Source organism: Cryptotermes secundus, unplaced genomic scaffold (genome assembly GCF_002891405.2).
Source record: "Cryptotermes secundus unplaced genomic scaffold, Csec_1.0 scaffold5, whole genome shotgun sequence".
In the NCBI taxonomy this organism is placed as follows: Eukaryota; Metazoa; Arthropoda; class Insecta; order Blattodea; family Kalotermitidae; genus Cryptotermes; species Cryptotermes secundus.
Window position 1 is genome coordinate 1,990,909 of NW_019724742.1, and position 17,810 is coordinate 2,008,718.

The window sequence follows — 17,810 nt, forward strand, 5'->3', positions numbered from 1 at the left end:
TTTTCAGGCATCATCAAGCGTACTTAGAGATCAATGGTGAGGATAATCCTGGATCTTTAGATGATCTCCTATCAGAACCTATTATTGCATAACTGTAGACTATGCAGAAATATGTGCAGTTTGTGTGTCATTCTAAAATGATGGATATCAATGTTTAATTCCTGATGGTGAAGTATATATGTGTGTGTTTGTGTGAAAACCTTTGAAAAGAGAAGACTTCAGAAGTACTGATGTGCAATAAGGAGGAGTTTCACGATGTAATGGGGAATCAAAACAAACTTTTGTGATGAGTGTATGTTTCTGATTTTAAGAAAAGTCATATTAATGATGGGAGTTCATAACAGACACATTTTTCATATGTTTTACTATAAAGATTGAATTAGGTACCTATAATAATACTATATATATAAGTTGACGTTTTTTCTGTCAAACACACAAACACCAAATAACTCCCTCACATTCGACTGCACATTTACAGAGGTTATTGGTCATACAGCGTCGCAACATGTTGCGGTTCATGCACATTGTGCAACCATTAAACTCAGTTATGGACAGTAGAATGTGAGTGAGTTATTTGATGTTTGTAGAGTTTGACAGAAAAAATGAAAACTCATATTTATAGTACTAAGGCACAACAGGATACATTCCTTAAAAATTATAAGTAATACTTTTGTATGAACAAGTTTAAGCATTATGCGGATATAGTGACTTTTCTGGCTTTGGCTTATATTCATCCTGTATTTGCTTTGAAGTCAAACTTGATGAACATTATTGTTCGGTTGCATGTTGCACAGTAATTCAGTTGTCAGTTGCAAAAGAACAATGGTGCATTATACTGTAGTTCTAGCCATTTTATACGTGTTTAACGTTATTTCCAAGCTTCAAGTTCTCATGTAAAAAAAAAAAAGAAAGATTGATCTAGTCAGTTGCTGTCAGGGAATAGGACTTTCAGAGTGATGGTATGAATGTCCAGATCATTTTGGCAAAAATATTTTCCATTAGACATGTAGAAAACTATATATTTGAAAGAATGATAAAGTTGTTGTAACAAACTGAACAAATAAGTGGTCCACTTGGCCTGCTTTTGGATTTAATCATTACCTCAGAGTCAGTCTCAAATCCGTCAATCTGATAGCACACACGAATTATCAAGCCTATGTTAAGAGTAGTGTTGCACAGTAACAATGGCAAAATCATATAAGTTTATGGGTAATATTGTCCTGCATTTTAAGCTTTCTTAGCACAAAATGCTTAAAATAAACATATAATTGCAACCTGTGTCTGTTCATCCAGCTTTGATCTCCATGGCTACTGAACACAGTTTATTAAATTTGATGCTGTATCTGGATTAAGTAGTAGGATTGTATTTTAGCGTCATATTGTGTATAGAATATTTTATTCATTTTCAGTCTCACATTGTAATTATTTGTTTTCTATACTAGTATTACATTACACAAACACACACAGTGAACACACGACATCAAGCTACCAACAAGACCAGCACGTAAAAAGTTAAAACACTTAGATGTGCAACATGAGAATACAGGTACTTTAAGAGAACGTGGATCTGCCATGCTCAGCAAGGAAACAGTCATTACACAGGAACCAAGACTACATATCTAAATGAAACAAAATAAAATAAAAATAATAACAGAATTGTAATAACAACAAAAATGGTTTAATTTTAACTAATTCAAATTATGCTATTTTAATCTGATTAAAACCAAGGTGTCTATATAAAACAATTTTAATGTATTCGTGAGACTGAAACTTAATAAAATATATCTATATAAAAATGTTTGTAGCAATTTCAGTTTTGGTTTGCTTCATTCAGAATTAAGCTGAACATTTCATGGAGCTCAAATTAAATTTTATCAATTTTTGCAGAAATGACTAATCATAGAGAAATTTGAATACCAAATAAATATGTACCTCATCAAGAACCAAAGCCTTTTTTTAAGATTATTATCCTAAGAATATTTAATGAAGTAAAATGACAAGTCATTTGTTAGTTAAATTAGTGTCAGTATTTTTTAATTAGAGCATATTTATTTGCGGTGTGATGGAACTGATTGTTAGCATTAATTATGTTTTTGAGGAGAGGACGTAGTTATTGGAATTTAGTTAAGTTCTATTGAAAAGCCAATTTGTTTTAGTATACAAGAAAAATTCAGTGTAGACTGAAATATTACACTATATGAATTCTGATAGGTACAGCAAGCAAAGGTAAATAACCATTCAGATAAATGCGTTTAACCTATTTCTGGGAGATATAAAATGTTCAACTCTGTGGCGACATATTTAATAATAATGTGACCTGATGCCCGAAAGCCAGAACAGTGAAATCAAAAGAGATGTTCATTGCTAGACAACTCTTCAGTGAGCAAACTCCCACGGCAACAAATATGCAAGCAGCAGTCGAATAACTTATGTTGCTATGCAGTGGCACTGTAAACACGATTTAGCAGCAGTAGAGGAAGTGGTGTTTTCTGTGCATCCGGCCTGTTGTTATATAACGAGGATCTCACGCAACTAGAATTAAATTAAGTTCCAAAGTTGGCTGTTGCAGCATAGTATTGGGTGGAATTGAAAGAGTCGAAGGTGACTGAGAGGAAATAGCAAGAAAGGAATTGGACTGTGCAAAGAAGACTTAATGTGTGATTTGAAGTGACAGTGAGACTGGTATAATTACTGTGTGGAAATCGGTTGCCAGGAAACGACTAGTGATGACTGAGAACCCTAGTGCGTGTGGATCAGTGATAGCGTTGTAATTACGTGTAATCCGGAGTTGAATGTATAAGGTCTCAATAAATTCAATCGTTCAATCCAAAACCAACCTATTAGTCACCATGTGACTTCTCGTGATTTTGTATGACCTCTGCTTGTCGTCTGCACAATTTTGTTATATAATCGTATACATACTGGCATATTTTCAGAGCCGTTCCCTAGCAACAGCTGTCTGCTGGCTTCACAGTTGTCTTGAGCAAATATGTCACAATATGTGTAGTCTACATCAGAATTCGCATTTCTGCTCATGTTAGTTTCAAGATATGTGTTCCTGCTTCCTGTACATTCCATGTAATTAGCAGTTTCCATTCATGATGTTATACTTCACTGTGTTGGATGCAGAACCGTACGAGATGCTACCGGAAAGTTCCACGACTAGGTCAGAAAAGAAAAGAAATGGTGGCTTAAATTACTCAATTTTGGCTGCCACCTCCTTCGAAATAGTCTCCTTGGGAACGTATGGTGCAATTACATCGTTCTTTCTGGGCTTTAAAAGCACCGTGGAAGTCATTTTCCTTAATGCTGTCGAGTACTGCTTGCGATTCCCTTTGAATATTGGATACTGTTTCTAAAGATCCCTTCAGTTTCATTTTCAATTTGGGAAACCAAGTCATCCAACTCCAGGGCTTCTCCAATGTAGAGGATCGTTTTGCCACAAGACTCTACCTTTGCAGACAGCCTGCATGTCCCTGTAATTTAGAGTTCATCAGTGGTAAAAGTGATGTTGACACATCTTTGGGTTGCCAGAGGGCCAATTTTGGAGTAATACCAAGGGAAGGGCATGACAGTGAACAGTGTCCGTTATAATGAAATCCTTCGGGTCCAGTTGAAACCAACTATTCAAACCAAAGGCTAAGGACTGTTGTCGAAATGTGCCGCAACATTGCACTGTAATGCTCGTCCACACTGCCGCTCACAGCTCTGACAGCCAACGACAACTGATCTTTGAGGTGTTAGGCATCTCCGTGAAGTCCTGAACTGGATCCTTCTGAGTACCACCTATTTGATCCACTTAAACACGCTTTGAGTCCCGCTTTTTCGTCAGTAACCAAAAAGTGAAAGAGCTGTTGCATGCATGGCTTGGCAATCAACGAAAAGCCTTTTTATTTTCCTGAGGGCATACAGAAGCTTGTGGGCCGCTAGACTATACATAAAATGACGCTATTAGGCGTACTCATTTTAATTTTATTAGTAAATAATGAATTTCGGATACCTTTCTGAATTACCCTCTTACTTTGTGTATTATAAGGAGGCATTTTGGAATTCAACAGTTTCTTCCTTGGAGTAGCTATTCGAATCGTGAGAACACAGTATAACCGACTGACGAAAGTAGTCATACGTGCATGAAACAGAGCACCCTAACTGGATCACAAAATTCCGAGAAATTAAATTTCTTGATGTAAAGCAAAACTAAAGAGCAACTCATGTAAACGTTAGCTTATAAATATCTGTGATGACACAGATGATGCAATTAACAGCGGTTCAGTACTTTCCAGGAAGTAGGTACTTGATTTTTTAAGGAACTCCAAAATTACTAAGATAGCAAGGGATAAATCCCGTCACATACACTGGCTTTTACTCTAAAGGAATAAATTCATCTACAGTATCAGGGTTTCAAAATTAATAATTGATATGAGCGATGTTCAGTGTTTGGGTCCCTGGAAGTCTAATAGTATTTATTATTATTATTATTATTATTATAGGGGGTGGGTTTCCCCATGCACTTAGACCAGTTATTGGTCCATTGTGCGTCCCCCTTTATTTTCTACTGTCGCCATACCCTACCGGTACTGGTGCGTTCTATCAGCCCCGTTCAGCCAACGAGGTCGGCCCTCGGTACCTGATATTTCCCCCATCTACCAGAGGCATTGGAAACTACTTGGGCGGGAAATGTATTGCCTAATTTTGCTCAGAGGTCTCCCAGAGACATGAGGATCTTTTACGTGCCGTAAATCTACGACACGGGACCCACGGCTTAAAGTCCCTGCCGGAGGATTTGTTCCCTGAATTTTTCCGCCCTTAAAAATTCCACGACCTCCGCCGGGTTTGAACCCGCGTTACCCCTAGACTACGGAGGCCGCTTAAGTATTATAGTAAGTCGCCTTACAAATTTGACTGATCTACCGCTGCAACCGCTGCAACCACCATCGTCGTGGAGATCGGTATATGGCGCCACTTGTAAGGTGTGGTTTCATATACGTATGTTGGTGATCTATGTTTGCATAAATCAAGGTTTATTCGTTTTCCGGAAGTTCCGGAATCGGTTTGTAAACAGGAGAACGTGTGTACATGTATTAAGCGTGGTGTGGGAAGAGTTTGCTTGGTGCAGTGATTATTATCACACAATGCTGCCTGCACGGTTATTAAAATGGTAGATAATGTCAGCGCAGAATAGAGTATAGATCCTCCATAGCAAGACATCTTTCGAACTCACAGTATTCCTTGCTTAAGTGTGATTATATTATTTTGATTTTGTTAGGTTATGTGGTGTCAGATTGACTTAGAAGAAACCAAACATATTCTGAACTTTTTTTTTCCACATGGTTATTGTTTGATGTCTTTCAACTAAGATAGACCGAATCTGCTGAAAATATATGAGTCATTCGAGTTTATTGTACTATTCCAGGATGAAATTGACACTTCCATTTGAACTTCACAAAAAAGAGAGGGGAATGAATGTCATGTGCAAGAACAGTTTCTGGTAGATCAGTGGAATGATAGAAATTCAAAATCTGAGAATTGACACAAGGAATATAGATCTCTGAAATACCATATATGAATAAAACCTATCCATTTATTCAGACACTAGTGAAAGTCACATCCATACATGCAGAGAGATAGCATTGGAAACACCATGTTTTAACATTCAGGTGTGCTGAGAACATGTAAATCTGTCACAATTTCAAGTTTGATTTTTTCACCATCACAATACTTCCTCATTTGTTCTAAGTATATGAGAAAATAAAAAGATCTCAGACTCACTATAATCACTATTACTTGGGATGGTAAATCTGTAAGATAGAAAGTGATCCTCTCACTCCGTATGAAATGTATTTCACAAATAAATAAGTAGTGTGTGCTTTCCACTGGCATTGATCCATGCAAGATCATCATCTTCTCTTCTTCATCCTCCTCCTCTGCTTCTTTTTCTTCTAATTGTCTGTCTGTTGTTTTTTGTTTGAGAGTAACTGCAAACTTTTCTGTCAAATGTAAAGGAAGGCCTTGTAGACTATATCTAGGAGCCTAAAGCCACACTTCTGTTGTAGAATCAACTGCTTTTCCTATTTGTGTTCTGCTTCTGTTCCCACTTCAAGTTTTGTTACAATTAATTTGTCTTTTTTTCAAACACCATTTTATATACATTTTATATTTTGGGAGCTTGCATCTTGCCACTGTCCTCATTTCTGACAGAAGTAATTGCACAAGATATATCATCTTCATCCCATTGCGGGCAATTACTATTCTTAAATTCCTTTTTTGATTTATCTGAATGAATGTAGGCCATGCAAAAATATCTGCATATATTATCACAGACACTTGCGAAAAGGAACCATGAGGTAACAATGTAGCTGTAGCTGCGGTACTTCAAAATTGTGGTGCAGCTAGTGATGGGACTAGTGACCAAGATCATTTCAGTTGTGTGGTAACAGCTCCATTTGAATCAATGGTTCATTAACATATACCATAAAAAGTGTCATCCCAGATGCTCAAGGAAATGGATCCTAACAGTTGTTTAGTAAAGCTGTTTTAGTTGTTGAAATTATACATCAGTGATTGTAATAGTTGAGCTGTTAATGCTCATTAATATTCAGAAGGTTCTGGGTTTCAAGTGCTGCCCAGAGAATGACTCTCCTGGCCAAGGTTTTTGGTGGTAGTCACGTATACATTTTGTATGAAACAGTCTTCTTTATGTAATGGTCCATGATAATGGTATGGATTTTGAGGTTATGTTTTCAGAGTAGAGTTTACCAGATCAGATACTACATGTAACAAATAAGAACAATTTGTTTCTGAATTACTTTTCTTCAATACAAATTTAAGAATTATGTTGGTAAATAGTGGAATTACTTCAGAGAATTCTGGAGCAGAAGAGTAATAAGTAAATGGTGATTGAATTTTAAAGATATACTGAATTTTTCCCTTATTAGTTGGCAGCTGCTGTTATGGGAACCAGTCCAGTTTGCTGCAGGCTCCTTAGTTCGTCAGCCCTTCAGATGTTTGAACAGCAAGACTGCTAGCATAACCAAAGTGCATCGTAAAATGTATACTCGGATGTACCCAACTGCAGTTATATTACCAGATGGTTCAAGCATCACCATTCGTTATCACGAACCAAGGAGCATCATTAAGGTATATTAATTTGACATTAACTCAGAATGTTTGTTGTGGTTTAATCTGCTTTCCAAAATACCAGAGCATTATTCTCTTAAAGTAGAAGATGCAAGTATTTGCACAGTGGTGAAAGGGGTGATACCTTCAAAAAAGGAAATAATACCAATGTGTGGGATATGGGTTCTAGTGTTTGGAGAGACAGACACATAAATTCCTGATGAATGCCAGTGAAGCTGTGGCTGCATTGGGCTGGCCTGTGTGAGTTACAGTAGTCCTTCCAATGTCAGTACCTGGGTGATTGCAAGTCGGCCATAGAGCAGTAAGCACTGGCAGAGGACTTGCAAAAATGGTCGAGGGGACTACTTTCAGAGTCAATTGGCTGCATTGCTGCTAGGAGGGTCGCTTTTGCTGTGTGCACTCCAGATGCTATCATGAAGCAAGAGTAGCTCTGACTAGCTCACTAGCATGATGTGGCATGCATCTTTATCTGCTTTTGCTAGCAGTGCCAGGCCCAATGGGCATTGGCACTACCATGGTTTGTACTGATTGGCTAGTGCTTGCTTCATGCTGCCAGTCAACTAGAAGTTGGCTGTTGGTCTGGAGATGTGTTGAGATAAGATGCCACAAATGTTTCAGAGATCAATGAAAATTACCCTCATTTCATCCATTGTTATTTCATGATTGTTCGACTAGTAATCTGTCAAGTTGCACAGAAGACTGTATTACGTCAAGTGGATAATTGTAATTAGCATTTTTTTCTAGTCTGCTTTTTGTAAAAAAAAAAAGGCTCTATTCCGCCCTAAAAAGATACATGAAACAGTTTTGTTTTGTGTAGTTTTGAAACATGCTGTCATATTCAGGATTTACCATCAAATACGAATATTTGAAAATGAAGGAGGAAGGAAAATATTTAGAGATAAGAAAGATGAACTAGGTGGACAGTAGAAGAAATGCTTAAGAAGTATGTAGTATTAGGAGGCGTTGCAGATATACAGAGAAGCATTAAACCTTAGTATTAGATAAAGGGTTGTAAATAGAATGCAGGTAAAGTCACTCTCACCAAGGCTTTGCCTAGCAATGGGTATACACATAAGAATATCAACTTTACCTCTCTTGGGGCATGAACATTCTGAACAATGATATGACACCAGTGACCTCTTAAAGTCTACGATTCTCTTATATGCAAAAAACCTTGTACCTAATTCATGATTTTAATTTCCCTTTCCATGGAAAAATGTATATTCGCCTGCTGGTTCAGTGCAACCTCCGTCCCATCTGACCTCCTGTACTCCCACTAAATCTACCTTATATTCTGCGATTTCTTTCACGACTGCCGTAAGCAAGCCTGACCTGTACAGACTTTCTACATTCTGTGTGCCAACTCTCATATCCATTTTCCAAAATTGTAATTTTTTCAAAAAGGGCTCTAGTGATTTTGATTATTCTTCCGTAATTATAGTGATCATCTCCCTAATTAAAGCTGCATAGGTGGTATTTAAGAAATTAACAATACCTGTACTAGGGGCCCAAATGTGAAATTCCAGTTTTGTTGAAACTGGTTTTGTCTGTCGGATGAGTTTCATCATTGGTCGGTATTAATAACAAACAGTGGTTTACTGAGCAGCCATCAATTTCTTTTATGTTGTAATGTAGTCGAGGTTAACTGTGTATGAGAAATCATCAGACTTTGGCTGAGTTTTTAACTTTCATTTCATGCAGTACTTTACACCAAATTCCACACAAATGCTCGCTCACTCACTCTTATCTCTTACTCTTCACTGTCCCTCCTCCTCCTTGATTTCTGCCCAGCCCTCTGTCCATAGGTTTTCATTAATTCATTTCTGTGGAAGTCAGAGGATAAGCTACATATAAAATACCTTATGTGCCAGATCTGACATCTGAAGGCAGAAGTAATGTACTACACTTGGTCTGTCACATACAAGCGTTTGATGCGTGAACTGTCCTTAGAACTGTTCATTTCCAGTTTGTTTATTTTCCTCTGCTTCTCTGTCTCTGGAACTGTAATGTGCTCTTTAACATATCTTTATAAGATAAATTATGTATGAGCTAAGTAGACTTTGTTCATAAGCTTATGTACTCAGCTAGTGCTGATTTCATTATTTTCTGCGGGAAAAGATGATATTTCAATTTAAATTGACTTATGAATGGGGCTTCAGAATGTAACCCAGTCATAACAAGGATCATGTGTGCTCACAGAAAATAAAAGCACTGACTGTTAGTGATATTCATTTCCTGTTTGCAGTTACCACTTGACCTCTCAACTGTAAGTGAAGCAGAACGAATGGCAAGATTACAACGAAGGAAACCAAAGAAGAAGGTGCAAATAGTAGAAGATATTGAAGATAGTTTTGATCCCAGACAATATGTGCGCTTGCTAAAGAAATGAAGAGGTGACTACGAATGTTTTTGAGCTGTTGATGTAATGTAGAATTAATAAATAAAATTAATGTTAATGAATGTTCATATGATTTGCATGGCCACATAAGTGACACTTCATACTGAACTTTGCAGTTGAGTGGTTAGCACTCCTATTCTTGGACCTGTCCTTGAATCAGGGTTTGCATTGTCAGTTACACTGTTACACCATCAATGGACAGTTACTAGATTCTGTTTTCAACATATTTCCTGTATTCATACACTGGTGGGAAACTCATACCTGCTGGGTTAATATTCTCCTTGCCAGAAATAAGACAGAGTCTGCAAGAACCAGGTACAGGTGAGTAGGGTGGCTGAAGAAGTACAGTTGTGTTCGTGTTGGTCAAAAAGTCATGAATCAGTAGCGATGCATGAGCTGGTGCATTGTCATGATGGAGGAACCAGGAATTGTTTCTCCACATCCGAGGTCTTTTTCTCCTGACATTTTCTCTTAGACATTTGAGCACTTCGAGATAATACTAGTGATTCACTGTTCGTCCCTGACGTAAGTAGTCATGATGCACAACACCCTCAATGTAGAAAGAATTGTCAACATGACTTCCATGTTAGACCTCACCTGCTGCACCTTTTCTGGTCTCAGTGAATTTCTTCCAACCCATTGTGAACTCTGCGTTTTTGTTTCCACATCGTATCCATAAACCCATGTTTCATCACTGGTTATAATTTTTTCACAAACTTTTCATCCTCGCTAGCATGATCCAAAAGTTCCTGACAGATGGCAATGTGACTCTCTCTCTCTGGTTCTGTGTCAGATGTTGTGGGACAAACTTTCAAACTATCCGATGCATTTCTAATGTTGTCATAAGAATGTCATGACATGATCCCATCCCCTTCTGCTATTTCCCCCACTGTCAAATGAGGATTAGAGTGCACAATTTTACGAACTTGGTGCAATATGAGCGTCATCACCATGACTTTGAGGACTGTCCCCAATGTGGATCATGTGTTGACTGGCGACCCTCCTGAAATCGCTTTAACCATTCATAACGTGTGTGGCTCATGCGCTGGTCACCACAAACGTTTTTCATCAGTTCACTAGTCCGTAGTTTGAAGCAAAATTTAATCTTAATACATTGCTCGTGAATATCAGCCATCTTGAATATCACAAGACACATTCTACCTGCACGTAAACAAATAGCTCTAGGGGGATGACTCATCACAGCAGGATGATGTGACAAAAAGGACGATAATTAGGAAGCACAGCAGTAGGTAACACAACTTGCATGATATTGATAAGACATCAAGTTTGCGCACTATTTCAAAAGTTCTGAAATTTTTTGAACAGACCACATATGTAGCGTGCCTGGTGTGGCAGAATGTGACGGCTGTTATTTTTAGTTGATTTTATGTAAAGTAATTCCTTCCATATGAAATCAAAGAGGAAATTGTAGGCTGTAAGTTCATATATGTGCTGTCACACTGTCATTTCCCACAGCATTTTTATTACATTATAAATCTTCGAAAAAGTTTCTTGCTTCACCAGTTGTTACATTACATTACTGGAAGAACCCGTTTTCACCCTGGGGAACACTTATGAGCTAAATGTAGTACATCAGTAAGACTCAAAATAGAGATAAACTTTGTGGTTTTCTTCACGTTGATTGAAACCAAAGGTTTTGTTTGGGATTTGGAAGCATTGTTTCGTGATTCAGACAGTGCTGCTTTCACTCAGATGTTTGTAACCATGAGAAATGGTGTATAGATTTTACAACATCAGCGTGACAAACAATTTTGAGTAACAAGGAATGTGATAGAACTGCCATATAGGAAAGTACAGTTCTATGCAGTGGCTCCTTGGTTTACAATGGTTTGAAATATCATCATCATCATCATCATCATCATCACTGGCACGGCAGCCCTTTGTGAGCCCTGGCCTTCCTCAGGATTGTTCGCCATGGTTTGAAATATGCCAATTTGAATATTCACAGGGTTGAAAATTTATAGTAATTCCCTTGTTCTCCTCCAAAATTCCAGATGATTCTATACCATGCATCCACTACTAAGAAAGGTTCCTGTGCGGCACTACTGGGCATGTATTCATGGCAACATAATTTTTGGGTATACATTGTATATGTTCATTCTCAACTGGATAACTGTCAAAGGATATTTGATGTCTTACAATATTCTGATGGTCTCCAACAATATCAATGCTGCCTGGGGAAAGGTTACATTGACTTCTATGACTAAAGTGAGGCCTGAGTGTGTACATGATTTCAAAGGATTTGAGGAAGTGCCAAAGGTTGCAAATTAAGTTGCCACAATTGCTCAAGAGGTGGGCTTGACAACATTGCATCTGATTATGCGACTGAATTGTTGTAAAGCCATTCGCAGCCTCTTACAATTGAGAAACTGGAAGGTTTGGCTGCACAACTGACTCAGAAACAGCAGTAGCAAGAACATAAAGAGCTTCTTTTATGGCCTATAGAAACCCATGACCTGCAGGAAATTCTTGCTGGGATTGATAGATAACTTCAGAAGTTAGGTGACGTTGATCGTGACTGGGGAGGGAGCTGTTCTATTGGAAGAGGAGTGGGTGCAGTGCTGCAGCCTTACTACCATGTTCTGCAGGAGAGAAGGCATGAAGCAAGGCCAACAACCCCCTTTCTTAGTTTAAAAAGAAATCCGAAGAGCCTCTATTTGATCCAAAGATGGCAGAAGGTAATCCACTCGACCCTGACAATCCACAGCCAGGGCATTCCTCTCGTCAGTAAAGGCTACATATTTGTATTTTATTACAGAATAAATATGATATAAATCCATCCATATAATGTGAATGTTTCAAATACCGGTATATAAATATTTTGTAATATTTTATGAAAGAGAGCCTCAGTTTTTGTTTATCTGGAATGTATCCAATTGAAATATAATTAATCTTTTATTTATGCTGATTTGATATATGCTGGCAGCTCATCACTTGAAGATGACATTATTCAAGACTATGTTTGGGAACTTGAAGAATATGCATTAGGGACGGTGGGAGAATAGTAAGTCTTCACTTGTTCAAGGGATCATGTTTCAAGTCTTGAAAGATTTCATTCGCATGCCCAATATCTGAGATTGTGTTACTTTACCTGAACAGTACTTCAACAGTGATATGAGGATCTGTAACTTGTATCTGGCCCTGTATAGTCAGCTCAAGTCTTTGTTCCCAATATCATATTGAGCACATTAGCTGCTAGGTGTGTGAAGTAAGTATTATAAGTAATTTAGCCTAATTTTAAATCCCACTTGTAAATAAACTAATTATAATCATTTATAAACATTTGAATAAATTCAGGCACATTGCTGTACCACATAGTTGTTAGAGGCCAAGATTCTATATTCATGACATTGTAATGGTTTTGTGTGTGTGTTGATAATGACCAATCACATTGTAATAGTAGTTTCTGCATGTATTGATATGTCCTTCTGAAGATGGTCGCTCCAACTGAAACATGTCAAGGATGAAGATTAAAAAGGAGAGAAAACATTTATCAGTCACACTTAATGGAGTTGATAATCCTTTATACAACACCTCATTCATAAATGAAATGAAGTAGAAAGAGATATCTAAAGCAGTTTTTGGTCAAGGTATGGAGCATGGCAGCAGTTCATCATATGCCACAATAAAACATGATGTGACCATCTCATCTGAAGTTTAGATCATAATATGGCATCACAATTGTTACTGTTCCATTTAATTCCTGTTTTCATTGAAGTATCAGTGGCATCATGATCACAGCCCCTTGAAAAGTATGTGATTTCCTTTAACAAATCATGTTAGCATTTTTATAAAATCGGGTATGTAAACTAAAAGTGGGTCACTTGAGCACGCAATGATAAAAAGTGACATGCTATTGCTGGAGACTGGAAGAGGCAGAAAAATATTTCTACAGTAGAGACCACCTGTACTGGAACCTGTTTTGTAGACATGATTTTCTCTGTGACCAGACTAACATCAAAAGTGATGTTTAATTTATATTTAATAGATAAAATGCAGACATAACATACCTGAAAATCAAATACAAAATTGAATATACCTGCTATGGAATATGTATTTGTTTGAGAGTGATAAAATGAAGAAAAAAGAAAATGTATTTTGTTATTACTAATAAATCTATAGATGTCTGTCTGTAAACAGTATAACTCAAAACATTACTCCAGCAAGAGAAGCATAATTAAAGGTAGCTGTATAACAAAGCTGGACCAGAGAAGCATATATACAATGCCATAAATACAGAGTGATCTATTTGAGTATGGACAAAGCAGAAGCATTTTTGTAACAGCAACTGTTCTCTTCCATGACTCAATATTTGGCATGTTTAGCCTACAAAGATGCAAAATATGATTAGGCTCATATGGGTTCGGTGTGCCCCCTATCCCTCCCCCCTCTCCGGCATACACGGCACAGTCGAGAAAAAATGTTCATATCCTTGGTGATGTTTTCTAGTAGTTTAAAACTGTCTCTGTATTGAGATCATCAGTGACCATGTTCACCAATTGTAATGGTCTTAATGAGCCCCTACACAAAATAACTGGAGAGCATTACTTCTTGCCTTTGGAGGCCAGGCAGTCCATTGTTCCTATGTTGGCTGTGAAATGTTTTGTCCTCCTAATCAGAGATCTCTAATGACCAGTATGACAGTGTTTTATTGTGTCAGTAAAGGTCATGTTCATGTTTTCCTTTTCCATTCCTCACGTAAGAAACATATCCAGGTATGGGCTAAAGCGTCGTTTGACGTCAGCTACGTACTGCGTGTGTGCTTCATCCCTCAGCTACATAATGTTCCAAGTTTCATGGACAAGACAACTTCATTTTCAGGATGTTTTATTTTTATGCATACCCAAATGGATTGTTGTGTGGTGTATACATCGTACAGCAGCAAAATATTTCCCAAACACATCTGATGGGAAATGCTATACTGCTTGTAGAAAAGGGATCGTTGAACTTCATGGGAAATTGAAAATATTAATACAGAAATTGTTTAGGTTACACTCTTCTCCAAGTATAATTAGAATGATCAAGTCAAGGATGATGAGGTGGGCAGGGCATGTAGTACAAATGGGGAGAAAAGGAATGCATATAGGATATTGATGGGAAAGCCAGAAGGAAAGAGACCACTGGGAAAACCAGGCATAGGTGGGTGGACAATATTAAAATGGATCTTAGAGAGGATAGGATGGTATGGATTGGATTGATCTGGGTCAGGATAGGGACCAGTGGAGGGCTCTTGTGAACACGGTAATGAACCTTCGGGTTCCATGAAATTCTGGAAGATTCTTGAGTAGCTGCAGAATTGGCTTCTCAAGGGCTCAGCTCCATAAATAAGTACCGAATTCCACAAAAATTCGTTCTTTTCTGAAATTGAAATAAGGATGTAACTTAGGATGGAGATATTTGAACGAAAAATTAGAGTTTAGAGGTTAGCGATCGAAGTCATCAACGCTTAGGCAATATTGGTGTTGGTACTCTGGAACAATATCAGTTCAGCCTGCATGTCATTGTTGTATCCTACCTCGTCCTTTTGATAGATTTCAAACCGGTCCTGGTGTAATAAAGTTTACTTCCCACTGACGTATGTGAAACCGATTGCTGGAATGTGAAATCGCCCCTATGTCACACTATGAAAATACGTGTATACGAGAATCGTAGAAGTAACTCTTCAAGCATTTTAGCCCTCGGCTCTAGATCCTCTAGATAGAGATAAGCTTCACGTTCTGGCAGCCATTCTGCTAGTGAAGGAGCTCCCATTACTCATATGATACAGTCTAAGTGTGGACGACATTTGACTTGTATAGCGCCGCCAATTCACCTGTCTCTCATATATACATAAACATAGTTTTTTGTTTTGATGTTAAGTATAGCACTCGTTCAAAGGAATCGTCGGAGGCCTTCGTATTCACTTATTTTCAAATTCGATCTATCGATTTCCTGACTGATGAAGCTAGCTCTGCCATTTTCTTATTCATTCATGTCACTCAAACTTTGATTTACTCAATAGATAACATATACCTAGACTTATATTCGGGCCAAACGTTTATGTATTCAGTCCGATCGACAGACTGTGAATACATAGACGTTTGGTTAAAAATTTGCAACATGATGCTGAAATACGGAATTATATTCGGCAGGTGCTCGGGTCGAATCTTGGTCGGACACCAACCGCCCTGCTGAGTTTTCGTGGTTTCCCTTAGTTCCTCAACGCAAATTCTGGGGTATTACAACTGCAGTGCTTCCTTACAAATTCGTTCCAGTTCATGTCTTGTCTATCATTCAGCTATCCACCGCTATCTTCGACACTGAAAGCGTCTATCAATGCCTGCGGAAGAAAGGACAAAGGACGTTAAGAACGTCGGTCGAGTTTATGCAGACTTCATATTGATATTAAATGAGACAGAAATGTGTTTACTTTCACTCTCCTATTGTTTCTCACCCCGACTTCCACGAGAACATGAGGCTGCACAATGGGAAGTCACAGCAACACGAAAAGTCGATTGTCAGTTTCACTAGGTTATGGGAATATTTGCTTCAAGTTCAGTGTCTAAGTTTCCACGAAATGTGCTTGGGAACTTTTCTTGGTAGAAAGTAGAAAGAAGCAATATGTAGAGCAACAAGATGAAGAGTAATTTAGGCTTCGTAAATCCTTTCTCCTCCATTATCATAGGTATATTTCCCATGTATATTCAGGTGAGGAGTTCCTGTCGCATAGGTAATGCATAATTTCTCCTACCACTAACTTTCTACACACAAAGTAAATAGCTTAATTTTCATAGTTGCACAGAACAGGATTGCTAAGTTTTGGGGATGGTTTTGGAAAGCAATTCAAAATTTAAACACCATTGATGATACCTATTAAACAATTCGCGAAAATTGAATCCATGAAAGTAACAAACTGTTGGCTGTTTTAGTGCCCCAAAATTTCTGGTGGCCAATTTTATGGAAGTTCACTGAACAATGCATTTACTTGTATTTGCACATTTTGTTTATTTGATGGGAATGCTACTGATTTTATTTTTCCGTGTAATTTTACTCTTTTTCTAAATGCAGGTTCCGTATATAAACAGATAATAAATAAATAAATAAATAAATAAATAAGAATATATTTCCAAATTCATTCTTTAATGTTTTTCATACATTATCCGTCTTCATGTTCACTTATGGCAGATACGGCGTGAGTGGGTTTAGAGGCGGGTCGTCATGATGGTTTTATGCCCTTGTTCTTATCTATTGTTTCAAAGCTAATCGCGTCGCGCTGCAGAAATCGCAGTACACAAAATAAGAAATAACGTTCCCATTGCTGTATATCTTTAAGAAAAGATTTCGAGCACAATTTTAGATTTTTATCTTCATATAAATTGTCACAGAATCTTCATTGGAGTAAAGGGCGGCCAGCGCGTAAGGCTGACAACCTCACCGCCATCTGTGAGCCGATTTTCTAGAAAGTGTGGGAGCCTCGATGTCTCACAACCCTATGGGCATCCACTGCCTGTTACAGTGATATCTTTGTTTTTTACTACAATTTCAGTTAACGTGTTATTTTTAAGCCCGCGCGTGTTAAACTTAGCCTGTCACATTAGAGGAAAACATAGATTAAACGTTAAGATAAGTATAAATTTTCCATAAAATGCATTACATTTTTAATATTTAAATAGTTTTGCAGCCTAGCAAGGACCTATCATGGTCGAACACTGATTCCAGAATGTTATTATTCTTAAATTCTGCAAGACCTAAAATATTTTAAAAATATTCTAAATAAATTATGGAAAGTTTCCTTAATGATCATTGCCACCGTAGATGTTCAACCAAAACCGAAAAATGTTGGGCTGGAAAACTGTTTAATCATTGAACAGTGGAGGACTCTTGTAAACACTTTATCGAACCTTCGATTTCCATCAAAAGTGATAAGTTTATTGACTACCAGAACGATTGTTAACTTCACAATAAGGATTCTTCTCCATATAGTTAATTGGTTAGTTAATGAATTATAATCTAAAAGGGTTTAATTTGCATCTGGGACGCTACAAACAATAATTTTTAGTAAAATCTCTCACTCGGAAAGACGTGTAAAGAGTGATAGCCCTAAATCTAAAGCCATAAGCTTATGTCCAGGAAGTGCTCTGCGTGAATCTAGTCAGTTTAACTTGTATCCTGAATTAGAATGTTCGTAGTTCTGCCCACTCTCTACAGATGTCTTGAAGTAAGCCGTGATCACCATCTTCCAAATCCTCACCTTCTCACTATTTACGTAGGTATA

At 37.7% G+C, this 17,810-nt stretch overlaps 2 protein-coding genes across 5 annotated transcripts in view; both read left to right on the top strand.

Moving 5' to 3' along the window:
- Positions 1–2,686, top strand: part of LOC111862689 (cystinosin homolog) — a 37,543-nt gene extending 34,857 nt beyond the window's left edge. For all 4 annotated transcript variants that reach the window (XM_033750755.1, XM_033750757.1, XM_033750756.1 and 1 more), the window contains one exon: positions 8–2,686. In XM_033750755.1, coding sequence (XP_033606646.1) covers positions 8–92 — 85 coding nt within the window. In that variant the 3' untranslated portion in view covers positions 93–2,686. The remainder of the gene's footprint in view (positions 1–7) is intronic.
- Positions 2,687–5,040: 2,354 nt separating this feature from the next.
- Positions 5,041–9,597, top strand: LOC111862691 (39S ribosomal protein L55, mitochondrial). Its single transcript, XM_023848280.2, has 3 exons — positions 5,041–5,158; positions 6,936–7,137; positions 9,383–9,597. Exons 1-3 carry the CDS (start codon positions 5,133–5,135, stop codon positions 9,524–9,526), a joined length of 372 nt encoding a protein of 123 aa, XP_023704048.1. The 5' UTR covers positions 5,041–5,132; the 3' UTR covers positions 9,527–9,597.
- Positions 9,598–17,810: the final 8,213 nt, after the last annotated feature.